This window comes from Odontesthes bonariensis, chromosome 12 (genome assembly GCF_027942865.1).
Source record: "Odontesthes bonariensis isolate fOdoBon6 chromosome 12, fOdoBon6.hap1, whole genome shotgun sequence".
Lineage (NCBI taxonomy): Eukaryota > Metazoa > Chordata > Actinopteri > Atheriniformes > Atherinopsidae > Odontesthes > Odontesthes bonariensis.
In genome coordinates this window covers 10,704,822-10,730,913 of record NC_134517.1, presented here as the reverse complement: position 1 = coordinate 10,730,913, position 26,092 = coordinate 10,704,822, and the positions used below count along the sequence as shown (strand labels likewise).

General features: G+C 41.8%; 1 protein-coding gene across 1 annotated transcript; it reads left to right on the top strand.

The window, feature by feature from the left end:
* The first annotated feature begins 2,127 nt into the window (after positions 1-2,127).
* LOC142395937 (lactase/phlorizin hydrolase-like) lies at positions 2,128-16,194 on the top strand. The gene is made up of 17 exons (XM_075478487.1): positions 2,128-3,726; positions 5,889-5,963; positions 6,069-6,162; positions 7,264-7,348; positions 8,124-8,802; positions 8,894-9,539; positions 9,627-11,162; positions 11,282-11,556; positions 11,635-11,925; positions 12,009-12,207; positions 12,381-12,583; positions 12,666-12,772; positions 12,975-13,106; positions 13,278-13,501; positions 13,694-13,930; positions 14,462-14,580; positions 16,162-16,194. Exons 1-17 carry the CDS (start codon positions 2,128-2,130, stop codon positions 16,192-16,194), a joined length of 6,534 nt encoding a protein of 2,177 aa, XP_075334602.1.
* Positions 16,195-26,092: the final 9,898 nt, after the last annotated feature.

Below are 26,092 nucleotides of genomic sequence, written 5' to 3'. Positions count from 1 at the left end.
GGGAACAAACTGGTGTCCCGGTGATGACACGTTCCACAAAGTGCAAACCGCTGCAAGGACAGAAAGCTACGCTCCCAGCAGGCCTTGTTGGCCCTAGCTCAGTTGTCTCAGTTCGAATTGAAAACATATACGCCAAAGCTTTACTGGACAGTGGATCTCAAGTCACCCTCCTTTACCGCTCGTTCTACCACAAATACTTAAAGCACATACCATTGACTCCAATTCACTGCCTGGAGTTATGGGGACTCAGTGTTGAAGAATATCCCTATGATGGCTACTTGTGCTTAAGGCTGGAGTTCTGCAGTGACGTAGTGGGAGTGACTGAGACAGTTGAGGCACTTGTGCTGGTGTGTCCAGACCCGACCGTCAAAGGGGAGGCATCTATAATAGTTGGCACTAACACCTCTGTTGTAAAACGTCTTTTCAATTCCTGTAAATTAAAAGGAGAGGATTTCTTGATGACCATGAGAGTGCATCCTGAGATTAAAGAGGCATACAAGGTGTTCCAGAAAGCACCTGACGAGGGGGCAAAAATGAAGATGGGCACGGTGTGGCTCGCTGAGGCTAAGGAGAAGATAATACTCCCAGGTGCAACAGTGACCATCAGCGGTATCCCAAGATTCCCTCACACGCTTTTGGACACCCAGAGTGTGCTAGTAGAGCAGGCTGAAGAATCAAGTGTTCCTGATGAGCTCATGATACTTCCCATCCTCAAGAGTGCTGATGAGATCCAGAACCGTCGCATCACAGTCGTTGTCAGGAACATGTCGACTCGAGAAGTTAAGCTGAACAAAAGAATGCCCATTGCCCAGCTGTTCCCTGTGGATATTGTGAATAAAGGCCCCGCAACACAAAATGACTCCAATGAGCTGACTCCCGCTGCATTCAACTTCGCTGACTCTCCAGTGCCAAAAGAGTGGAAAGAGAGACTGTGCAGGAAGATGATGCAACGGAAAGAGGTCTTTTCCCAAGGAGAGTTTGATGTGGGCTGCGCAAAAACCACTGAACACACCATACGGGTGACAGAGGAGAAGCCATTCCGAGAGCGCTCCAGGCGTTTGCCCCCTGGTGATGTGGCTGACATGAGACAACACCTGGATCAACTCCTCAAAGCTGGCATCATCTCAGAGTCCAGAAGTTCGTATGCATCCCCCATTGTGGTAGTCAGAAAGAAAAATGGCACCATACGTATGTGTGTGGATTACAGGACTTTGAATCGACGTACTGTCCCTGACCAATACACAGTGCCAAGAATCGAGGACGCACTCACCTGCCTGAGTGGAAGCCAGTGGTTCAGCGTGCTTGATCTGAGGAGTGGCTACTATCAGATACCCCTAAGCGAAGCTGACACAGAAAAGACTGCTTTCATCTGTCCTGCTGGGTTCTACCAATTTGAGAGAATGCCACAAGGGATCTCTGGTGCCCCTGCCACATTCCAGCGTGCAATGGAAAGAACTGTGGGGGACATGAACCTGCTAGAAGTGCTGGTGTATCTTGATGACATTATAGTGTTCGGGAAAACACTTGAAGAACATGAGCAACGGTTGCTGAAGGTCTTAGACAGGCTGAACGAGGAAGGGTTTAAGTTGTCGCTGGACAAATGCCAATTCTGCTGCACCTCCGTGAACTACCTGGGGCACATTGTTTCCAGGGAGGGTGTCTCCACAGATCCGGCTAAAGTAGAGGCAGTGAAGTCCTGGCCACGCCCAAACAACATATCTGCCCTCCGCTTTTTCCTGGGGTTCAGTGGGTATTACAGACGGTTCGTGAAAGAGTACTCACGCATATGCTACCCACTTAACCAGCTGCTGAAGGGCTGCATGCCGGCTGGCGTGCCCAGCCCAAAGTCCAGAAAAGACAAAGTGGCGACACAGGCCAAGCCCAACCAAGAGCCACAGCAAATGTTCCACTCTTCAGAGCCGTTCGGATCCAGAATGGGACAAGCTGAAATTAAATAACTCTATCATCTACAGAGTGTCAAAGCCACCTAATGCCCCACCTCGTCAGCAGTTGTTACTCCCGCAAGAGTTCCGAGAGACAGTACTTCAGTCTTTACACAATCAGTCAGGCCACTTAGGATTTGAAAAGACTTACGGGCTTGTGCGAGAGAGATTTTACTGGCCCCGGATGAAGGCAGATATTGAGAAGTACTGCAAGAACTGTGCTAGATGCATCCAGCGAAAGACCTTGCCAGCCAGAGCTGCTGAACTTCACCACCTCAGCAGTAATGGGCCGATGGATCTCATCTGCATTGACTTCCTGTCTCTTGAGCCAGATTCCAAGAACATCTGCAATGTGCTTGTTGTAACTGATCACTACACCCGGTATGCACAAGCTTTTCCCACCAAAGACCAAAAATCCTCTACAGTTGCCAAAGTGTTATGGGAGAAGTACTTCATCCACTATGGTCTACCTAACAGAGTGCACTCTGATCAGGGCAGAGACTTTGAGAGTCGTCTCATCCATGAACTGCTGAGCATGCTGGGAGTGAGGAAGTCAAGGACCACCCCATATCACCCGCAAGGAGATCCACAGCCTGAGCGTTTCAACAGGACACTGCTCAATATGCTTGGCACACTGTCATCCGAGGAAAAGGGAAAATGGAGCCAACACATCAGTTACCTCGTCCATGCCTACAACTGCACAAAGAATGACAGTACTGGTTACAGTCCTTACTTCTTGAGGTTTGGGCGTGAAGCTCGACTGCCAGTTGATGTGTGTTTTGGCGTGTCCAGTGACAACTCGTCTCCAAAGTCCTATGCAAGATATGTTGCAAACATGAGACGAGACCTTCAAGTTGCCTATGAGACTGCGGAAAGCATGGCTGGAAAGAGAAATGAAGGAAACAAGCAGAGATATGACCAGAGAGTCCGATACTGTCCACTTGCTCCTGGCGACAGAGTGTTACTGAAGAACGTTAGCTTACAAGGGAAGCATAAGATAGCAGACCGTTGGTGCTCAGACCCCTACATTGTGCAGAGTCAAATGCCAGGCTTACCTGTGTTCAAGCTGAGAGCAGAGAATGGAGTGGGTCCTGACAAGGTTCTTCACCGCAACCTGCTGCTACCCCTCGGGCAAGATGTACAACTGAAGTCAGGTGACACTAGTGAGAGGAACGAGCCCAAGAGAAGATCAAGCCGACGGCTGAAAAGGAAGCCAGCACTGGTGTCTGAGATCGTGGAGAGCAGTTTGGCCAGTGGACTGTCCACATCTGAGTCAGAAGGAGAAGAGCTGGGTGTTCATACTTCATTCTATCCACTCATGGTCCAAGAGACAGATGACGATTACCCAGACGTCCCCATTAGATTAGCCTTTGAACGTGACTGGTCTGCAATGCCCAATGACTCTGACTCTTCGGCAGGCCAGTCTGGTTCACACTCACCTGTTCTTCCCCATGAGGCTGCCTCCCCCACTCACCCTAGTTTAATCCTCCATGGGAATTCCTCTGACCTGTCACCAACCCCCTCTGATGCAGACCTACCCCTGTCTTACCCTGATTCCCCGCCCAGTCATTCTGTTCCCAGCCTGGCGTCTGCTCAGGATGTGCCCACTGCTGAGTCGAGTCAACACTCAACCCTGAATGGTGCTGAAGAGGAAAGCCAGCTAATGGATGATCTACAGGAAATGGGGACTGATAACTCAGGGAACCAAGTATGCCACCAGAGGTCTCCCCATGCCGTGAGGACGCCAAGCTGTCCCGAACATGATGCCCCAAGACCCCAGAGGGTGAGAAGGGCACCGGCAAGGCTGGCATATGACTGCCCAGGGCAGCCCACCTCAGTAACCTCCCTATCCCTCTGTCCTGTAGTTAATAGGTCAGATGTCACCTCAACCACTGGTACCCGGTATGTCAGTACCCTATTTATATGGATAGGCCCTCGGCACAGTTAAAAGTGTGGTAGCTTACTTTAAATAATATATCTATGACTAACTTTTGGTATAGGTATTTTTGGCTGTGGTAGACATTGTATTCTTTTGGCTGTGTCATGAGGACATGACCCTTTTTCAGTAGGAGGAGAGTGTATCTAACTACACAAGTATACCCGTAGTAATATTTAGCGTAGCTTTATATTAAATAATAAGCACATTTCTGAAATGATGGCATGTAAAAGTATCTTTCATTCCTTTGTATTTCCAGTGAGACGTCTGTCACTGGGGCTGAAAGCAAAAGATGCTGCTACACTTTCCCACATCAAAGCTTCAACAAGTGTAAGCATCAAATGCTACATTCATTATTTCAGTTTAGATGCCAGTAAAATCTGTTATGTCTAAAATGAGAAAAACAATTCTGCAAGCAATGAATCACAATAGAAATATTGGGTTATTTGATTTCAACAATATATTCAAGAGTAGTTTCCCAAATATGTTTCTAATCTACACCAAGAAAGTTGAACATTTTAGCAGATGTGAAATAAGAGATGATTAACTTTTACATTGATCCAAATCTGGTTCTGGATAGAGGACTTTTGTGTAGAAGTATGTCGTCAGATTGCTCTTATTGTCTAAGTTATTTTATTTTAAAGCAGAAATAAAAATCCATTTAGAGAAACAAACCTTATAACATGAAAATATGTTTTTAATCACCTTGCCAAACATGAATGATTAAAACAACTGCCAAGTACAGCAGGAATGAGCATTGTTCTCTGCTTTGTCACACCATGAAGGAAAGTTTACGAGGACCCAAACTGACAAACCTCAGATCAGCTCAAGTTCACCGCACTAATGGGACAAACAGGGTAGAACTTAAACAAAATTGCTCAGATGTGAAATCATAAATGTACACTGAGAATATTGAATATTTAGGTCACATTCCAGCTATCAACTAAGTTTCCAAAGTCTTTACACTGTGCAACTTCAACTCTCATGATGTGGCCATCTCCTGCCAACAATGTGGCTGAACTGTTGGCAAGTGAAGCACGCCACAAGGGGAGGAAGTGTGTCAGTTTAGCTACGTTAGACTGTAGCAGCAGTTCATCTGTTTATCCCAATTGTGTTTGGTGAAGTTTGTAAATCTACCAGGTGAAAAATAAGGCATGTCATCGTGGTGATCACCCAGTATTCAATGACTGTAGTTACTCCACTAACTTTGGTTCTCGGTTCCTGTTTGATTAGGTTTGTTTCCCTCTAACCTCTTTGGTAACATGAAATTAATCCATGGAGTGTTACTCACACAGAGTTTGTGTAACACCAGTTGGTACATACTGCGGTGTGAGATGCACATGGACTTTCATTCCACAGAGCATAGATCTGATTCTCTGAGTTGGGGTGTAGTTCCCCAACATCGGCAGTGCAGCATTTAAACTTTGTTCTTTACTAACTTAATCCAGTTCCCCATCATCTCCACATTCCTCAGTGATGAACAACACAAGTTAGCAGAACAGTTAGCCAGCTAGTTGTTAGATCCACCACCAGAGGACATAGTTGTCTTCTCTGAGGTTCGTACAATGGAGCAGACTTATGTATAGCTTTACAGTTTCAGGGCCAGAGTAAACTTAGGCTTGCCTTTGCAATCAATCCGCTACATCACAGAGAACTGATTAAAGACCCACTCTCAAAATCTGAAAATAAATTCAGCTCAACAATTCAAAACAAAATAGTCCTCAGTCTTTTAACATGTTTTCAGAAGCTTATCTAAAATATATGTGAAACATTTCTGAATTAGCTTTTCTCTGACATTTAAAGTTATTCATTAACTTTTTTAGTAGAAGCAAAATTGATCAATAAGAAATAATCTACTGTGTTGGTAAAAAAAAAAAAAAAAAAAAAGAAATACTGAAATTTATGAAGCTTGATGATTTGCTCTACTTTTTGAAAACAGGATGCCCCCAACAAATAAAAAGAAAAGAGAGTCTGATGGTATTCTGTATTGTATCTCTTGTTCTGAACAGTTGGACTTCTTGTCAGTGCACATTGAATACAACTGTGCCTCAACAAACTTGGCACAGGAGTTGAGGAGCTTACAGGTACTGTAAATATTGCAGTTATTATGATTATGATCTGTAACATTCAACTTTTTGTTTCACACGCCCACCACACTGCAGTCACCTGCATATTATGTTGCATTGTAGATATCCACTGGGAACTTGCCTATCCTGATCTACAAGATGAATGTTCATGATTGTTCTCACAGTAATCACCAGGTTCTTGGAGATTTACTCCATGGTGAGTGCCATTTCACATTTCTTTACTCTCTGATATAACTTTCCTTACATGATAGTTTTAGTTGGTAATGAATACCAAGAAAACAAGGAACACAGATACTGGAAGTGCTGCTACTTCTACTTGCAGCACTGAGCAAGAGTCTTGAGTCTAGTTTGCTTCCAAGCAGCTTAGCAGCCAGACTTTATTGTAATCTTTAAAGTGATCTTGAACAAAAATGCTCAGCACAGCTCAAGTCAGCTTTATTTATTTAAAGCATTTCAGGTATTTTAAGAGCAACCAAGATGAAATGACATGAAATGAGAAAAAAATAAAAAAAATAGAACAAAAACATAATTAGGACACTTAAAACGGAGAGTAAAAGATTAAACTATTGTCAACATTATTAAGAATATTCTACAAATAGCAGTGAAATGTTATTATTAACAGTAAAAAGAGCAAAAGTCAGAATTCAAGCATAAAGACAAAAAGGCAGTAAAAGCTCTTTCAAAGAGGCACGTGTTCAGCTTAGTTTTACAAGCAGAACAGGAGTTTGAATTTCTCACCCCAGTTGGGAGCTGGTTCCAAAGGAAAGGAGCCTAAACCATAAAGGCTCTGCCTCCCATTCTGGTCTCTGAAAGTCAGGAGATAACAAGCAGGCCAACAATTTGAGAGCAAAGAGCTCTTGTGGGTTATGCGATAAAGGCTCGCCAGGCTTTCTAAAGATCTTTCAAAGTTTTTCTTTGGACATTGACTGCTTTATTATTTTCAGTCCGATAAAGTAGCCGGATGTGTTTTTTGCAGAGACAAATAATTTCTTCCCATTTCTTTGGTAGCATCAACAAAAAATCCTGAAGATAACAATTTGACAGGGATAACAATGTATTTGTGTTACGAGTGATTCTCAAAGAACTGTTAGCCAAATCTGGCATATCTCAGCGACGATGAAAGTGGCAGGTCTAAAATCCGAAATTTTGAATATGATGTTTTAGGTGAAGATTAAAGTGGATGTCTTGCAGGCTTATGCTTTAAATAAAACATAGTATTGGCATTGTATTTTGTATGTAGATATTTCCATATGTCATTCTGCAGCAATAAAATACTGATTCTGTCTCAAATATTTAGTCCTTAAGGACAACGGCTTGAATATCATGGGATGTGACATGAAGGACGTGTTAGGCAAGCTGGATGTGCAGGATGCTCCAGCCAGGTAAGATTGAATGTCACTATGTGATATGTATGAATATATGCATTCATATATTCATGCGGGAATGAGATCCTTCCCCAAGTGGAGGAGTTCAAGTATCTCGGGGTCTTGTTCACGAGTGAGGGACGAATGGAGCAGGAGATTGACAGACGGATCGGTGCGGCGTCTGCAGTGATGCGGGCTCTGCACCGGCCTGTCGTGGTGAAGAAGGAGCTGAGCCAGAAGGCGAAGCTCTCGATTTACCGGTCAATCTATGTTCCTATCCTCACCTATGGTCACGAGCTGTGGGTGGTGACCGAAAGAACGAGATCGCGAATACAAGCGGCCGAAATGAGTTTCCTCCGCAGGGTGTCTGGGCTCTCCCTTAGAGATAGGGTGAGAAGCTCGGTCATCCGGGAGGGGCTCGGAGTAGAACCGCTGCTCCTCCGCATTGAGAGGAGTCAGATGAGGTGGCTCGGGCATCTGGTGAGAATGCCTCCTGGACGCCTCCCCGGTGAGGTGTTCCGGGCCCGTCCCACTGGGAGGAGGCCCCGGGGAAGACCCAGGACACGTTGGAGAGACTATGTTTCTCGGCTGGCCTGGGAACGCCTCGGGGTCCCCCCAGAAGGGCTGGAGGAAGTGGCCGGGGACAGGGACGTCTGGGTCTCTTTGCTCAAGCTGCTGCCCCCGCGACCCGATCCCCGGACCAGCGGAAGATGATGGATGGATGGATGGATGGATATTCATGCTTATATTCTTTTTTTAATCACTCTATGTTCACTGTTCTGTTTTTCAAAAGTTTGGGTATTCCAGATTTCAAAAGGATGACAGGCTTCAGCAATAGTTATCAGAAGATCGGGCAGAAGTTTGAGGCCCAAACCACAGAAGAACGAGACCTTGTCCTTGCTGAATCATTCCCTTCTGACTTCCAGTGGGCTACCTCTACAGAGTCTTTCAAGGTTGAAGGTGGCTGGTTAGAGGGCGGAAAAGGAGAGACCATTTGGGACCGCTTTGGTCATGATGGCCTAGCCTTTGCAAATCAGACAGCTGACCTAGCCTGTGATAGTTATAATAAGGTGGTATATGATCTTTACCTCCTGCGAGGTCTACAAGTCAAAACGTACCAGTTTTCCATCTCCTGGGCCCGTATTTTCCCCACAGGCCACAAAGGAAGCCAATCAGAGAAAGGGGCTCTCTACTATGACAAACTGATCAATGCTCTCATTGAATATGGCATACAACCTGTTGCTACTCTCTACCACTGGGATCTGCCCCAGGCCCTCCAGGGCAATGGTGGATGGACCAACCCTGCAATTGTTGAAGCTTTCAAGGACTATGCAGACTTCTGCTTCTCCAGGTTTGGAGACAGGGTCAAGACCTGGAACACGTTCAGTAGCCCCTGGGTTGTGAGCCATGCTGGGTATGGCACTGGGGAGCACCCCCCTGGAGTAAAGGATTATGCGGTTGCTTCCTATCAGGTGAAAGTCATGTTATCATCGGCTAATAATTAAACAGCTTTAAATTGTTGCTCTGGGGCATTTAACTTATCATTTGTTTATACCTTTTCAGGTAACTCACAATATACTCAAGTCCCATGCAGAGGCTTGGCATGTCTACAATGACAAGTACAGGAACACACAGGGGGGGAAAGTGGGCATTGCATTAAACTCTGACTGGGCTGAGCCCATGAACAAATCCAACTCTGATGATGTGGCAGCTGCAGATCGCTATCTGCAGTTTATGCTGGGATGGTTTGCTCATCCTATATTTGTAAATGGAGATTATCCTGCTGCACTTAAAACTCAGATTGAACAGAAAAAAAATGAGTGTCCCTCTGCACCAGCAGTACTTCCAGCTTTTACTCCTGAGGAGAGCAAGAGGATACAAGGAACTGCTGACTTTTTTGGTTTAAACCATTATACTTCCCGTTTAGTTAACAGCAGTAAAGGTGGGTGCAACCCTGGTCCTGTGGAAGTGGGAGACTTCCAGGCCCATGTGGACCCCACCTGGCCTTCTACAGCCTCTGACTGGATTTATTCTGTGCCTTGGGGACTTCGGTCACTTTTAAACTATATTTCAAAAGAATACTTAAATTCTATGAAAGTGCCTATCTACATAACTGGGAATGGGATGCCAACAGAGTACAGTGGGGACACCCTCAACGACACCAGCAGAGTGGAGTACATGAGGGGTTACATCAATGAAGCCCTGAAAGGTCAGTGTTTGTTATTTCTTTAATAAGAGATCACAGAATTGAAAGAATTCCAAATGAAATGCATTGTTTTGTGAATCCATTTTCTAGCCATAACCATGGACGGAGTGGATGTGCGGCGATTCACGGTGCAGTCACTCATGGATGGATTTGAAGGAAAACAAGGCTACAGTCAAAGATTTGGTCTTCATCACGTTAACTTTGAAGATGGAGGCAGACCGAGAACCCCAAAGCAATCTGCATACTTCCTCTCTCAGGTTATCAAGCAAAATGGTTTTGGATCAAGCAAAGACACTGGTTTTAAAGGCTTAGAAATACCATTTACTCGCCGTTCCATCACTCTACCACCCTCAGAGGTTCCATCTAAATCAAAGGTCATCTGGGATAAATTCTCTCGTCAGTCAAAATTTGACACACAAATGTATCACTATGGTACTTTTCCACAAGACTTCAGCTGGGGAGTTTCATCTTCAGCTTACCAGATAGAAGGTGGCTGGAATGCTGATGGAAAGGGACCTAGTGTCTGGGATACATTCACTCAGAGACCTGGCAATACTCCTGAAAATGCTAATGGAAATGTAGCTTGTGACAGTTACAACAGACTCGAGGAAGATTTCTATATGCTGCGAGCGCTGAGGGTAAAGTCATACAGATTCTCTTTGTCTTGGTCCAGAATCTTTCCTGATGGTAGGCGTACCTCCCTGAACCAGAAAGGTGTTGACTATTATAACAAACTTATTGATGGCCTCTTGGCACATAATATCACCCCCATGGTGACACTTTATCACTGGGACCTTCCTCAAGCTTTACAAGACTTCGGTGGCTGGGACAATGTAGACATGATTGACATCTTTAATGACTTTTGTGATTTCTGTTTTGCCACATTTGGCAACAGAGTAAAATTCTGGATTACTTTCAATCAGCCACAAACAATTGCATGGTTAGGATATGGACTTGGACAGATCCCGCCAAATGTTAGGGATCCAGGAACTGCGCCTTACAAAGTTGCACACAACCTAATTAAAGCTCACGCCAAGGCCTACCATACTTATGATGACAAGTATCGCAACTCCCAAGGCGGTCTAGTATCCATTGCTCTCAATGCTGACTGGGCTGAACCTAAAGATGTCAGTGTTCCCCGTGACATTGTGGCTGCAGACCGTGCACTGCAGTTCCAACTGGGTTGGTTTGCACACCCTATTTTCAAGAACGGTGACTACCCTGATGCAATGAAATGGCAAGTTCGCCAAAAATGTGAACTTCAAGGTCAGTCAAACTCAAGACTCCCTTCATTCACTGAAGAGGAGAAGAACTTCATCAAGGGAACTGCTGACGTGTTCTGTCTCAATCACCATACCACAAAGATAGTTAGTCATATTACGGGCCTGCTTTCTTCCGAGTCCTATCAACATGACTGGGACTTTTCAGAAGAGGAGCTGATTGATTTACCTGCAACATCCCTCCCAAACCAGAAAGCTGTATCGTGGGGCATGAGAAGACTCCTCAACTGGATCAAGGAGGAATATGGAGATCCTGACATTTACATCACTGAAAATGGAGCAGCTGTAGTGTATGACACCGACAGAGTATTTCATTACAAGACCTATATTGATGAGGCTTTAAAAGGCAAGCTGATATAAACAGATTTGGGATATTACATTTTCAAGTTCACAGTTCACTGTGAGATTCACTTGTGATTGTTTTTAGCCATGACCACTTATTTGTGTTTGTGTGTTTAATAATAGCTCATGAACTTGATGGAGTGAGGCTGAAAGGCTACATAGCGACATCTCTAATGGATTCTTTTGAGTGGTTATATGGCTACAGACCTGGGTTTGGGTTTGGGCTGCACCAAGTGGATTTCAACAACCCAAATCGGCCAAGAACGCCCAGGTATTCAGCTCATGTCTACCACCAAATCATTAAGGATAATGGTTTCCCTGAAACATATGATGAGAAGATGCTTTATGGAAAGTTTCCGAGGGGTTTCATTTGGAGTAGTGCAACGGCGTCATACCAGGTAAGTGTTCAGATAGCACTTCTTCATTAAGTCATCAGAGAATTGCACAAATACACCGTTTTCATTTACATTTTTTAGGTTGAAGGAGCATGGAGAGCAGATGGCAAAGGTCTCAATATCTGGGATCAGTTCTCCCACACTCCTAACAAGCTGTTAAATTACGACACTGGGGACATTGCCTGTAACAGTTATAATAAATTAGAAGAGGATATTGCTATATTGAAGCAGCTTAAGGTGTCCCATTACCGTTTCTCCATATCCTGGGCGAGGGTGCTTCCTGATGGTACCACCAGTCACATTAATGAAGCTGGACTCAACTACTATAACAGATTGGTGAATGCACTGGTTGCTGTAAACATCCAGCCTCAAGTAAGTCTATTTTTTTTTAGTTTCTGAAATTATATAAAAAATGGGAAGTTGGTGAAAAAAAAAAATGTTTTCATTTTTGTCAGGTCACGCTCTACCACTGGGACCTGCCACAAGCTCTTCAAGAAACTGGAGGCTGGCTCAATGAGACTATTGTGGCCAGATTCAAAGATTATGCTGACGTAATCTTTGGCAGTCTTGGCGACAGAGTAAAACTTTGGATCACCTTTAACGAACCATACATAATATCAGTGCTAGGTCATGTGACTGGAGCCCATGCCCCAGGTAGGAAGCTGTCAAGGAAATCAAAAATCTGGCCAGGATAAGGATTCAAATTTTTTCAGTGTGGGGTATTTACAGCCAAAATGTATGGATATATTTTTTGTCAGTGTGATTTCTGAGCCCAATCAAATAAAAACATGCAACTAAAAAGGATAATTCACTCTGTATGATTCCAGGAGATTCATCACGGCCTGACATTCATCCCTACATTGTCGCTCACAACATTATCAAATCTCACGCTGAGGCCTATCACGTCTACAATGACAAGTATCGGCCCAAACAAAATGGAATGATCTCTATTACCGTCAACTCTGACTGGGCAGAACCCAGAAACCCCAATAAGCAGGAGGATGTTGATGCTGCACGACGTGTTGTGCAGGTATGCCAAATCCTTGTACGTTTTGCACAAAACATGTTGCACTATTTTCACTGATGGCTGCCGTGTTTCTCTCTGTGTGCAGTGGTACCTCGGCTGGTTTGCTCATCCAATATTTAATGGAGATTACAATGAAATGTTTAAGAGAATCATTCGAGAGCGCAGTCTTGCTGCTGGTTTACCAAAATCCAGGTATTGACATTAAAACTTTAAAGGACAATATGATGAGTTGCATAAGAGATTCAATGGAAACATACAGACAGTAATAAGTAAACTTATGATTGTCTGTGTATTCCTCTTGATGATCTCCGTGCAGATACTTTTTAATTTATGTGGGTTTCCCAATGCTGCTTTGCATTTACATTTTCCTTAAGTTGCACTTTAAACTCTGCAGGCTTCCTGAGTTTACACCTGAGGAGATCAAGAGAATTAACGGGACCTATGATTATTTTGGACTCAATCATTACTGCTCTGTCCTGGCATTCAATGTGGACCATGGAAACAATCAACATCTTGAGGCAGACAAGTAAGCAAATGCCATCTTTGGTGAAAGCAGTATTTTTTTTAAATTCTATTTGAAAGTCAGAGAACTAGCCCAGTATATTTACAACCTATATATTCATGGTATTCTCTGAAAATTCCTTCTTTGTGATATGTCATTTATGAGTTTAAAATCTCCACTTTTTCACTGTCACAGGGGTGCTGGGGTAATTTCCGATCGCACCTGGTTGGAAACGGGCTCTTCGTGGCTGAGAATGACACCTTTTGGCCTTCGCAGATTACTGAGGTTCATTAAAGAGGAGTTTGGAAATCCCCCAATCATCATTACTGAGAATGGTGTCTCAGAACGGGGGCCTGTTGATCTGAATGATCCTCACAGAATTTACTACTATAAAAACTATATCAACCAGGTGTTGAAAGGTATTAAAGCAATTTCATGAAATATAAAGCATTTAAGAGCAGGACATTCAAGAAAACATAAAGTAAAGATAAAGTTTAACGGTTTGTGTCAATTCTTCACTTTCTAAAAAGGATCAAACCAAGAAACAAACAAAAAATAAATCATTGATTCAGTGTATTTTCATTTTTAAAGGAATTATTTTATTTTTCCAGCTTACACGCTAGATGGTGTGGACATCCGTGGCTACACAGCTTGGTCACTGATGGACAACCTAGAGTGGGCTGTTGGCTACACGGAGAGATTTGGCCTTTTTTATGTCAATCATTCTGACCCTAATCTGCCTCGAGTGGCGAAGAATTCTGTGTCATTCTTCAACAGCATCATCAGCTGCAACGGATTCCCTGACCCTGCTTTAGGACCCCATGAGTGCTTGAACCCCGAACCTGAAGGTAAACTTATTCAATGTGGCTCACATACTTGTTTTGACTCAAGAACTGCTGAAAGGTTGAAAAATCTGACTACAAGTGCATTTAAAGCTCATTAATTAATTAGTTATGTCGTGTGTTAATACAAACTAATTGCACTAATAAGGTCAAGAACCTGAAAGCCGACTTAACTACTCGTGGTCTCGTGGTTATTGTGCGATTGACATGCAACCTCCCTCATAATAAACTGAATATTGGAAATTGAAGAGTGTTAATAAGTGAGTCGTAGAAGAAAATGTTATTTGACCAGGCCCAGCTAGCAATTTCCTCCTGTCTCCAGAGTTTGTGTTAAGCTAATTTATCAATCTTCTGCTGAAGCCATCTATGTTCTAAGAAGAGTTCAATGTTGCTATAAAGGCTTTGCAAGGAAGCAAATATATTTTTTGTTCACAAACTGTTCAAAATACAGTGTGAAATAAGTAACTTAGATGTTAAAAGCTTTACCACAATTAATAAGACCGCTATGGTGCATGTCTCTGTGTTTTCTTTCTGCAGCAACAAGTGCACCGGTCACAGACAACGCTGTGAAGTTTCTGGGTATGAAGCTCTCTACCGACAACGCTGAAACTGGGCTTAACACCACATTTGCTCTTCTGATTGTTGCAGTGTTTGGAGTAATATGTTTATCCGTTTGGTTCTTTATAAGGAAAAAAAGTTCTAAGAGAAATGAGGTTGACATGGTAAAGATGGAGAGGAAATTGTAACTGTAAATACACTGTGGTTTCCTCAAGATAAATACAGGAACATTTAACTGAATTCTCCAAAAGTCTAAATTGAACCTAAAGCTCCATCTTTAACAGATTGGTTTATCATTCCTTTTAAAGGGATTTCATTTTTTTATTTACAAATTTTTGGTGTTATGGTAGGGTTATGACAAGTACTTAGGAGTAGTTGTGTCTTACCTTACAGTTAACAGTGCACTCACTGCACTCAGAGCACTCAAAGTTTGGATTATCACGGATGAATTCTGGCAGAGGAGCCATGCTAAAAGCTAACAGAATGGGGCCACAGACATGCAATTGTTTCCATCTAAAACTGCACTAATGCTTTTTATTTTTCAAGTCTTTACAAAAGTAATTCCCAACAGTGAGTGATCTAGTCTGACATATCATGATGTACTTAACTCATCAGTAGCAGGATACACCAGGCATGAAATATTTTGAGTTTTTCTAGATTGAGGAAAATGTTTCCGTGGCACTCTTTTCTGTGTAGCTGATAGATAATTTCCCTGATTCTACAAACTGGGGATGGTCTAAGTGCTGTCTATTGAGGGTAATACACTACTACTACTCAAAAGTACTTCACACAACCACATTACAAAGAAAACAAGAAACATCTGGAATATACCTTTAAGTAGAACTGTACGTTACAGATGTCTCAGAATTAAAAAATCTGATTCATGATCCATTTTATTTCATATTTCATTCTCACTGCATCATGCAAGTGAACCACATGGAATTTTATGGCCTGTCTGTTATTAATATAAACAGCGTTTCTAGTATTTTGATGAGTTCAAATATTCCAATAATAACAATACATATTCTTTACGGAGTCCAAATTGAAACAATTCTTTGGTTAGATCAGGAAATGTCCATTTTAGTAAAGCCCTGTATTCAGTCACATTTACCTGTTATTGTAATGATACAAAACAACACCATATTAATGTATTGTGTCTGTTCAATTAATCATTTCACTTGCAACAAAATTTCTGCATCTTCTCCCCCTGAGGGTTCAGAGTTTATGACAGATGTCAGATATGAACTGCTAGATATTATATATTTAAGTATTGTATTAGCTTCACTCGCAGGACAACGGAAGTAAAGACATTGTACCACACAATGTAGCCAACAGACTGTGACTTGCAGAAGTATGAAACCTTGTAAATGTGTCCTCAGAAAGTCTTGTTTATTTACTGTACAACTAATAAATGTAAATGCCTACAGGGAGTAAAAATGGATTTCTTCCCAAATATGATTACAAACCAAATTCCTTACATGGAAATGATATTTAGAAACCAGCACTGTAATGAATAATGTTCAAGCACTGTGAGATGACTTTTGTGTATTATTTGTATGTTCAAATTAAAATTTTAAAAAACGTCCTGTTCTCAATGTCTCATCAATTAAATGTTTTTACTTTTCCCAAATATGAATTCTGTAACTGACAATAGCCATTGACTAATTGATTCCTGCCAGAACATCCACCATTATGAACAGCTGGGCAACTGACCACAGCATCTGATGCTATAAATCCATGAGAAATAATTGGCAACTTAAGTCATACAGCATAGTTAATTCAGCAAAGTGTGATTACAGTTAACCACAGCTTGCTGGGGGGAGGACTTTGATGTGTTGAACCAGCTATAGTGGCACTTTTATTTGGGTCACCCCTGTACTAAGAACATACGAAGTGTGTTCAGAACCAGGAAGTGATGGGATGTTTAAGTGGTTTTCCATCAAGGTGCATCGCCTGTTAATTGGTCATAGTGCCTGAATATTCAAGGTAAACACAAGAAACTTGTGCTAAAGGAGAAAAATGGACCAGACTCAGCAAATAATTCTCTATAACAAATCAAATCAAATTTATTTATATAGCACATTTCATGTACAAACAGTTCAAAGTGCTTTACATAAAATAAAAGCATTGCTGCAGGGAGTGGAAGAAGCATTAAACTCAACCCAGTCTCACAGAAAAACGTGTAATACCTACGTTGGTCCACAAGGGAAAACGTGGAATTGTCACCATTTGGCCCCCAAAATGGTGACAATTCCACGTTATATTTGGCCTATTCATTTACATTGCTTCGCAACCAGGTCACGTGACTATCAAGTTTCCCTCAGCTAAAAAAGGAAAATGGCCGAATATCAACCTTTTTTCTGTGAAAAACATAATATTTTAAGAAAGCATCTGCATTTGTATGCATTTCGATGGCATTTCTAGCGAGAACTATGCATCATATTTTCAGAATCTTCGTTCAGAGAATGTAGACGATCTTTCGTTTATTAGTTTTGCCGAAGATTTTGGTATCTCCTTGAAAAAACGTAAGAATGTCATGTTTTCTACCGTTGTTAAGGTGGTTGCTATGGACGCTGCTATCTCAACGTCACCGACCTGCGCCGACATTCCCCGTGATTTCTGTTAAAAAAAAAAAAAATAAAATAAAATGTGTATATATATAAAGATATAGCCACATAACAATAGTGACCTTATCATAGAAATGGTTGATTAAACATTATCAACCATTTCTGTCAGTGGGCCATTATTTCAGTGAGCTAGTAGAGAGAGAAGGCCTGTTATCAGGCATGGGCTTTTTTTTTTTGTTTTTCAACTTTGACCAAACGTGTATCTCTCATAATATATTCATCATAAATATATTATACGCACATATAATCTGTCTTTATGCGACTACAAATAACCCTTGCAAACCGGAAGTACTACGTGTACCGTGTTGATTTTGTATGATATTACATGGTGCGGCTCTAAAAGTATCTTAAGTAAATTTATTTAATTTTTTTGTATTGATCATCGATATCAAGTGTAATTACTAATTCGGCTGTAGTTGATATATTTAGTAGTTGTACGTTTTTCCAACCCTACTTTGCAAAACGGAAGAAGCTGCTAACCCAAAACCACATTTCGACAATAACAGTTGGAATATCTAACATATACCAACATTTTGACTTTTTCCAAACCTCAATCATATAGATAAAGTATAATTACTAATTCGGCTGCACTAGATATTTGATATATTCAATATATATATGTTTTTAAAACCCTACTTTGCAAACTGGGAAGAACTACAAATATGGTGCTAATTTGGATCAGATACATAGCACATAGATTTAAAGGAGTGGAAAACACATTTATGTCATCAGATTTTAAATATGCAATTGTGAAATTGGTGAAAATGATTTTTTACCATGTTTGATAGCGCCCCCACTTGGTGGTCATATCCATATGGGTATAGTCACATAGCTGAAGTCAAGAGCTCTCTACAACAGTTGGTTCCATATCTGTAGCCTCTTCTGTTAATGATTAACAAGCCTTCTAAATTGCACTGAGGTCAACGTTCAGAGGTCAATATTTCAAGGCAGGACTGATTTATAATCTTCACACTGACATATGTTACTCACCAGGTCAAGGTCTTTTCAAAAATGTCTTTCATTTTGTCCTACAACAAAGTTTAATTTTCACCTCTGTCAGCCTCTTTCAGGTATGGTTTCTAAGACCATTTGATTGTCCAGCCTGGATGAAATCAAGTCTGGATTTTTTTTTAATTTTTGGTCAGAAAGAACCTTCAAGGTATTGATGATTTTCTTAATCATGTTCATAATTTTGGATTTGGGCTACTGTAGACTTTATTTTACTGATAGGTGGGTGACAATGGGCCCCATGGCATGGGTTTGTCAACATCCCATACCCCCACGGCAGGGCACTCACTTCACAAAAATGATAAATAATAACAATAAAGATCATTCTTCAACAGGTAGCCCTCTCAGCACCTCAATTATCCTACCCTGCCCCGCCATGCATCTTCTGTAAAGACAGACATGTGTGTGTGTGTGTGTGTGTGTGTGTGTGTGTGTGTGTGTGTGTGTGTGTGTAATTTGTCCGCTATATTCACTAGTATAATACTACTACTCTTTCATCACTATATTAATCAGCCCAACTTCTTCCATCAAATCAGATACATATATAACCAAATAGACATATGTTTGTTTATGTCGGCATACATACATACATAAATAGGAGTCATGTTTTTTGGTAAGTAGCTCTTTAACCAGCTTGGAGTGGTTGCCAGGTTCGCTAGTACCTGCGTTTTTTACGCATCACGTGACCAGTCCGCGTCTATTGGGTCAACAACCACACTGCTACAATAGCGACCAGGCAAGCTAGGCATAAAAGACAAGATCTGGCAACCTGATAAAAAAATTTTTAAAAAAAGCAGCAGGACTGATGTGTGCTGATAACGTCTATTGAATAGACTGATAGCAGTCAAATAGGGTGCATAGATATACTTTTATTTTTATTTATGAAAAAAATATCTTTTGCTTGTTGTGAATACATATTCCAAAAAATGTCAAATGAAACAAACAGAAGTTCTGTTGTGTCATTTGTAACTACACACAATTAAATTAGACATTTTTAAATCCAGGTTAAAAACATTTCTGTTCTCATGTGTCTATGCATGAAATCTGCACGATATCTTTTAACTTATCTAGGCTGTTGCTTGTTTTTAAATTCATTTAAATTATTTTATTTGTTTCTCTTATATTCGTTTATGTATTTTAATGCTTTTTCCACTCCCTGCTGCAATGCTTTTATTTTATGTAAAGCACTTTGAATTGTTTGTATATGAAATGTGCTATATAAATAAATTTGATTTGATTTGATTTGATAAATTGTTGTTCCTTCACGTCAGCCTAAATTCCTTTCTGCATTGTCCTAATTGGGTTGCTGTGCCTCAGCCACTATATTAAATAGTATAATAATAATAATAAATAAATATAAATATTTCTTATATTATATTTATATTTTTAAACAAAAAGTACGGGGAATGTCGGCGCAGGTCGGTGACGTTGAGATAGCAGCGTCCATAGCAACCATCTTAACAACGGTAGAAAACATGACATTCTTACGTTTTTTCAAGGAGATACCAAAATCTTCGGCGAAACTAATAAACGAAAGATCGTCTACATTCTCTGCAGCGGCGGCGGCACTGTAACACCATTCAAAGGATATCTGTTGGAACAGGGAAACACGAGTTAATGACCACAATAATATCACATATACATAAAGAGAGTAAAGTGAGGAAAGGTGTGACAGATGAGGCCCCCCAGCAGTCTAGGCCTATAGCAGCTTAACTATGGGATGTTTCAGGATTACCTGAGCCATCCCTATTCAAGGTAAACACAAGAAACTTGTGCTAACGAAAAAATAAATAATAAAATAAAGGACCAGACTCAGTGAGTAATTCCCTATACTCCCTATATAGGTCTGCTCCTCACACCGCAACAACCATCTTTTTACAGCCACAAGCTACCTCAGCCTCTCACCAACTGCACACCAGTCACAGCGGGGTGGGGATGCAAACCCTGGTTCGGGTAGGGGGAGAAATAAAAGAGGTAAGATAAGCGGGAATGGGATTCAAACCCTGGTTCGGGTAGGGGGTAATGAAAATATAGAGGGTGCCAGAGGTGGAGGCAGGACAAGACACACTAGCAGATTCAGCAGACAAACTCACCTAAACAGTCCTATAATCACTAAAAATACCAGCAAAAACAAAGCCATACAACTCACTCTCACCAACTGCACATCACTCACAGCGGGGTGGGGATGCAAACCCTGGTTCGGGTAGGGGGAGAAATAAAAGAGGTAAGATAAGCGGGAATGGGATTCAAACCCTGGTTCGGGTTGGGGGTAATGAAAGTATAGAGGGTGCCAGAGGTGGAGGCAGGACAAGACACACTAGCAGACACACTATCAGATTCAACAGACCTAAATATAAGCTTTATAAAAAAGGAAAGTTTTAAGCCTGGTCTTAAAAGTGGAAAGGGTGTCTGCTTCCCGGACATTTACTGGCAGCTTATTCCACAATAGAGGGGCCTGATAACTGAAGGCTCTGCCTCCCATTCTACTTTTAGAAACTCTGGGAACCTCAAGTAAACCTGCAGTTTGGGAACGAAGTGCTCTGTTAGGAAAATATCTTATAATGAGATCTTTAAGATATGATGGAGCTCGGTCATTAAGAGCTTTATATGTAAGGAGAAGAATCTTAAATTCTATTCTGAATTTAACAGGGAGCCAATGAAGAGAAGCTAAAACTGGAGAAATATGAAGGCTTTTCAGAGAATATGTGGGACAGCCCAATAATAAAGAATTACAGTAAAATCAAAACAACAAATAAGTACACAACACTCGCGTTACAGTAAATGAGGTGTCCACTCGCATACCTCATGCTATTTAGCGTTACATTAGCGACAGTGACCGAGCTATTAGCTGCAGAGCTAAAGACACAGACAGACTGACCGTTTTGACTCTGGAACCATGAATGAATCATTATCCTGATGAAATGCACTGAATTTGCGGATTCATTCTTCTTCAGGAAGCTTGAAGTAGGGGGTTTTGGTCTAAAACGAGCCAGCTAACCATCTCATGGGCATGCAAACACCTCCAACAGCCCAGTTGGCAGAGATAAGAGCTTGCAGATGCTATTAGCTGCATAGCTAACCGTTAGCTAACGTTAGCTGCTAACGATACAAACCCTTTCCTGTGGTAACAAGCCATGTAACTATACTGTACATACAGGAAAGCAACACAATAATAGAGCGTTAAATTACTTACTCGGGAATGAGATCCTTCCCCAAGTGAGAGACGAATGGAGCAGGAGATTGACAGGCGGATCGGTGCGGTGTCTGCAGTGATGCGGGCTCTGCACAGGCCCATCGTGGTGAAAAAATCAGCTGAGCCATAAGGCGAAGCTCTCGATTTACCGGTCAATCTATGTTCCTACCCTCACCTATGGTCACGAGCTGTGGGTAGTGACTGAGAGAATGAGATCGCGAATACAAGCGGCTGAAATGAGTTTCCTCCACAGGGTGTCTGGGCTCTCCCTTGGGCTCGGTATTGGCCCAAGTTCTGGAAACATTCGTCTGTGAAATATTTGGTGCACACACAAATCTCTTCGGTTCTGTCGTCACTTTCCCAGAAAAAAACAAAATCTGTCCACTGGCTCTTTAGAGGTTCTGATGCAGGAGCTCTAAACAGATTTTTTACATCCATGTACAGAGCAATGAGCTGGCCAAAGAGCTGTGGGCGGGGAAAGGCAGTTTATTGGCGCTGGGTGGAAACAACCTCCACGTCATAAGCGGCGGCTTTCCCGATCAGGCCATCTGCATGGTCACATTTCCAAAGCCGGAGAATAATTTCCAGTGCATGGTTTAGGTCTATCGTCATTTTTAGCCACTGGGAGACCGCAGGCAGGCTAGAGGAACTCATATTAATGTTAAACAACCTTAAAAAGTGAAAATTTCATGCCATGGGACCTTTAAAAGATATCGTGCAGATTTCATGCATAGACACATGAGAAAAGAAATGTTTTTAACCTGGATTGAAAAATGTCTACATTTGGTGAAAGTTTAATCTCCACTGGCAGTTTGTTCCACTTGTTTGCAGCATAACAGCTAAATGCTGCTTCTCCATGTTTAGTCTGGACTCTGGACTGGACCAGCTGACCTGAGTCCTTACGAACAACTGATTGCACGGCTTTAGTTGCAGTCATCGAGTGCCTGGCCATGGCGAGACGTTTTTTTTAAGCCATTTTCATATCAAACCATTTATTTTTTATTTTGGCAACATTACGAACTACAGGTGACACGGAATTAACAGCACTCGTAATTGCTTCCCATTTCTTCGCTTTAGCAGGTCCCGTAATTCCACTGCTGACACTGCTAAAAATGACAGATTTTCCTTTTTGGATCTCTGAAAGCAGAACTTCAATCTCAGAGCCCGTAAAGTTGTTCTTTTTGCGCCTTGATGTCATTCTCATGACTCAACACTTCCTGGTACAGGAGAGAGGCAGCACAGCCTAATATGGTATAATTTTGGGCGTGGAGTATGCAAATCTACTATCCTTGTGCACGTGCACTTATATACGCACGGGTGGCATTCACCATTTACGCAGGTCGTTTACACACTTTTTCTGAAGTTAAGAGCGTTTGTTGAATCTGACGTGGCGTGTTCGTACGAGACCTTTGTACAAAAAGAGTAAGAGAAATTTAGAAAAAAAAATACGAAAATGTTCTTGCATGAGGCCCATTGTGTTTTTGCAATAAATTTAAATGTCTTTCATTTTGGTTAAAGGGGATTATATTTATTATATTTGAGTCAAAACAAAACTGATTTTACATTTAACATGTTTATTTCTAAATTTTTATCAAAACATTTTTTACAGGAAATAACTGATTTTACATTTAACAAGTTTATTTCTAAATTTTTATCAAAACATTTTTTACAAGAAATAACAAAATATGCCTAATGATATAACAAGAAATTAATAGAAATTAAACTGACATGATGGTATACCTGATGACAGCTTTACAGTCATCTTTGGTGAATTAACAACATAAATATGAGCTCTTGAAAGAGTTTAATGTAACATTGTTTGTGTATTTGTAGGTAATTTCATTTTGATATTTCAATTGCATTTAATCATATTCATCTTTTTTCCACACACTGTGTTTTCCCCTAATTTTTTTTCTTATTCCAACAAACTTGGCCCTATAACTAGACTATTCTGATTACACAAAACTGGGAAATCTATTTCTGAAGAACGTCTGAATTATACACTTGAAAATCGGGTGTGCCAAGAATTTTGACCGTGACTGTACAGTCTCAGGGTATGTCATAAAAAAAAACAAGTTTTCGATGCAAGTGTATGAGATAAGAAGAGTTTTGTGTGCCACTTCAGAATTGTTTTGGTTTTTAAGTTCTGCTCTGCTGGGTTTATATTCTCTGAACATAGCACAGATGTATTTTGGGCCTAAACCGTTCTGGGATTTGTAAACCATCAGCAGGCTTTTAAAATCTATTCTGTGAATGACTGGAAGCCAGTGTAAAGATTTTAAAACTGGTGTGATGTGTTCAGATCTCTAAGTCCGGGTTAAAACTCTAGCAGCAGCGTTCTGGATGAGCTGCAGATGTTTAATGCTCAGTGAGCAGTGCTGATCATTGGGGTCATCAGGTGGGAACCTCCTTTCATCAGTGTTTCGTCTAGTTGGGCCCACGACACCTCCAGGAGGCTAGACAATATCCGCTTTCGGACAGACCGTTCTAAGAAATTAGTTATCAGAACTACCCTCCTCGAATTTCGTTCTGATAACTATCCTTCCCCAGCGGAACTGTTTCAGTCTGCATTCGCACATGAGTCGGGACCTGATAGGGACTGATGCGCCGCGCGCAGACGTCTGCTTCAGTTACGTGTTAGCCGTTAGCCGTTTAGCGCTACATTCAAACACAAAACAAAACGGTAAAAATAAGGAGAGTAGAAAAAACATCACCAAGAAGCTAATATGGAGAGCGGGGAGACCACTGTGTTTATGGTTTGCATGATGGTGATATTAGTCATGGACAATCACATCAGGCGTCTAACATCGAGGCTGGAAGAGCTCACAGAGAGAGTCAGGAGACGATACTTTTTCATTTCATGAAGGAAGAAAGGAGAGCAGAGCGCTGCAGACAAATGAGACCAGTTGTAAGTTTAACTTATTAAACACCCGCCGGTTCTGTCTGTGTCTATGAGGAAACATTTCAGCCGTGATAGCATGACATGGGGCGTAGCTACCGACCACCACACACCTCCGTTAGATTAGTTCTATAAGAACTATGAAAAGACCCGACCTCGGAGAAGGAGCTAAATAGTTATAGGAACTGAGGGAGATAGCCCCGAGTTCCTGTATGTCCGAACACGGGAGAAAACGGCCCCGCGGATTAAAAGGTTATTAGAACTGCCAAAGGTTCCTACAATCCGAAAGCGGCTAATGACCACTGGTGTCCCAGAGTCACCCCTCTAATGCCAGCCAACACTGCTACTCACACCACAACAACCATCTTTTTTTTTACAGCCACAAGCTACCTCAGCCTCTCACCAACTGCACACCAGTCGGGGATGCAAACCCTGGTTCGGGTAGGGGAAGAAATAAAAGAGGTAAAGATAAGTAGGAATGGGATTCAAACCCTGGTTCGGGTTGGGGGTAATGAAAATATAGAGGGTGCCAGAGGTAGAGGCAGGACAAGACACACTAGCAGATTCAGCAGACAACTCATCTAAACAGTCCTATAATCACTGAAAATACCAGCAAAAACAAAGCCATACAACTCACTCTCACCAACTGCACACCAGTCACAGCGGGGTGGGGATGCAAACCCTGGTTCGGGTAGGGGGAGTAATAAAAGAGGTAAGATAAGCGGGAATGGGATTCAAACCCTGGTTCGGGTAGGGGGTAATGAAAGTATAGAGGGTGCCAGAGGTGGAGGCAGGATAAGACACACTAGCAGATTCAGCAGACAAACTCACCTAAACAGTCCTATAATCACTAAAAATGTCAGCAAAAACAAAGCCATACAACTCACTCAAAGCCAACTCACCCAAAATGGCCGCCTGGTTTCAAAAGGATCACATGGGCCACACCCTCCACTTAAATATTTTGAACTTCTTCTTTGCTTTTCCAAAAGTCTGTTTACCCTAAGTGCTGCCCCTGCTGGGCCCCCAGCTGCTATTGCTTCTTCTAATCCAAATCCACTGACTGGATCTGACTTATCTTCAATACCTTCAGCTAAGCTTCTTAATACTTGGTCATGTCGCCATGTATACCGGCTTTGTGACAGACTAACCTTACAACCTGACAAAATATGCCTTAGAGTTGCAGTACCTGAACATAACGAACATAACGGGTCTCCATTTACCCAGAGTTTTAGGTTCTGGGGAGTTGGCAATACATCATATGTTGCCCCTAACAAAAATATAATACTCCTTTCGTCCATACTCCACAGTTCCATCCAACTACGCTTTTTCTTCTCTACACCTTCCATATTCAACCACCGTCCCTGCTTAGCCTGAGCCACTGCCTTTGCACCCCTTAACATTTCTTCCTGTCTACGAACCTGCTCAACAACTAGCTTTCTCTTCTCCTTGGGACCTGCTCTACTCCACACTGGTTTGCCTGGGCCAAGCCCCAAGCCTCCCCGGTCTATTTGCACATTACCCACAATCTCTGTATGTCTGGAGTATGCCTTTCCCATACAGTGCCACTGTACTTAAGCATCTAGGAACACCTAGCCACTTCCTAATGTAAAAACTAACTAATCTTTCCATTTTTTCTACAACAGATAATGGAGTGTCATACACAGACAGTGGCCACATCAACCTAGGAAACAATCCAAACTGCAGACACCACAGCTTCAACTTTCCTGGAAGCTCTGATTTATCATTCCAAAACTGCACTGCCTGCTCTCCATCATTCATGTCTGCCTAGTACCACCTGCCTAAACTCTTTACTGCCTTTTCCCTAATTATTGGAATGCTTTCTTCATCTATTACAAACTTTCTATCACTTAATTTCCCACTAC

Coding starts and splice junctions, on each gene's coding strand:
- LOC142395937 (XM_075478487.1), top strand. CDS start 2,128: ATGAAGGCAGATATTGAGAAGTACTGCAAGAACTGTGCTAGATGCATC. Junction 13,502..13,693: donor TATCAACCAGGTGTTGAAAG/GTATTAAAGCAA, acceptor TTATTTTTCCAG/CTTACACGCTAGATGGTGTG. Junction 14,581..16,161: donor TGATTGTTGCAGTGTTTGGA/GTAATATGTTTA, acceptor GATTCCTGCCAG/AACATCCACCATTATGAACA.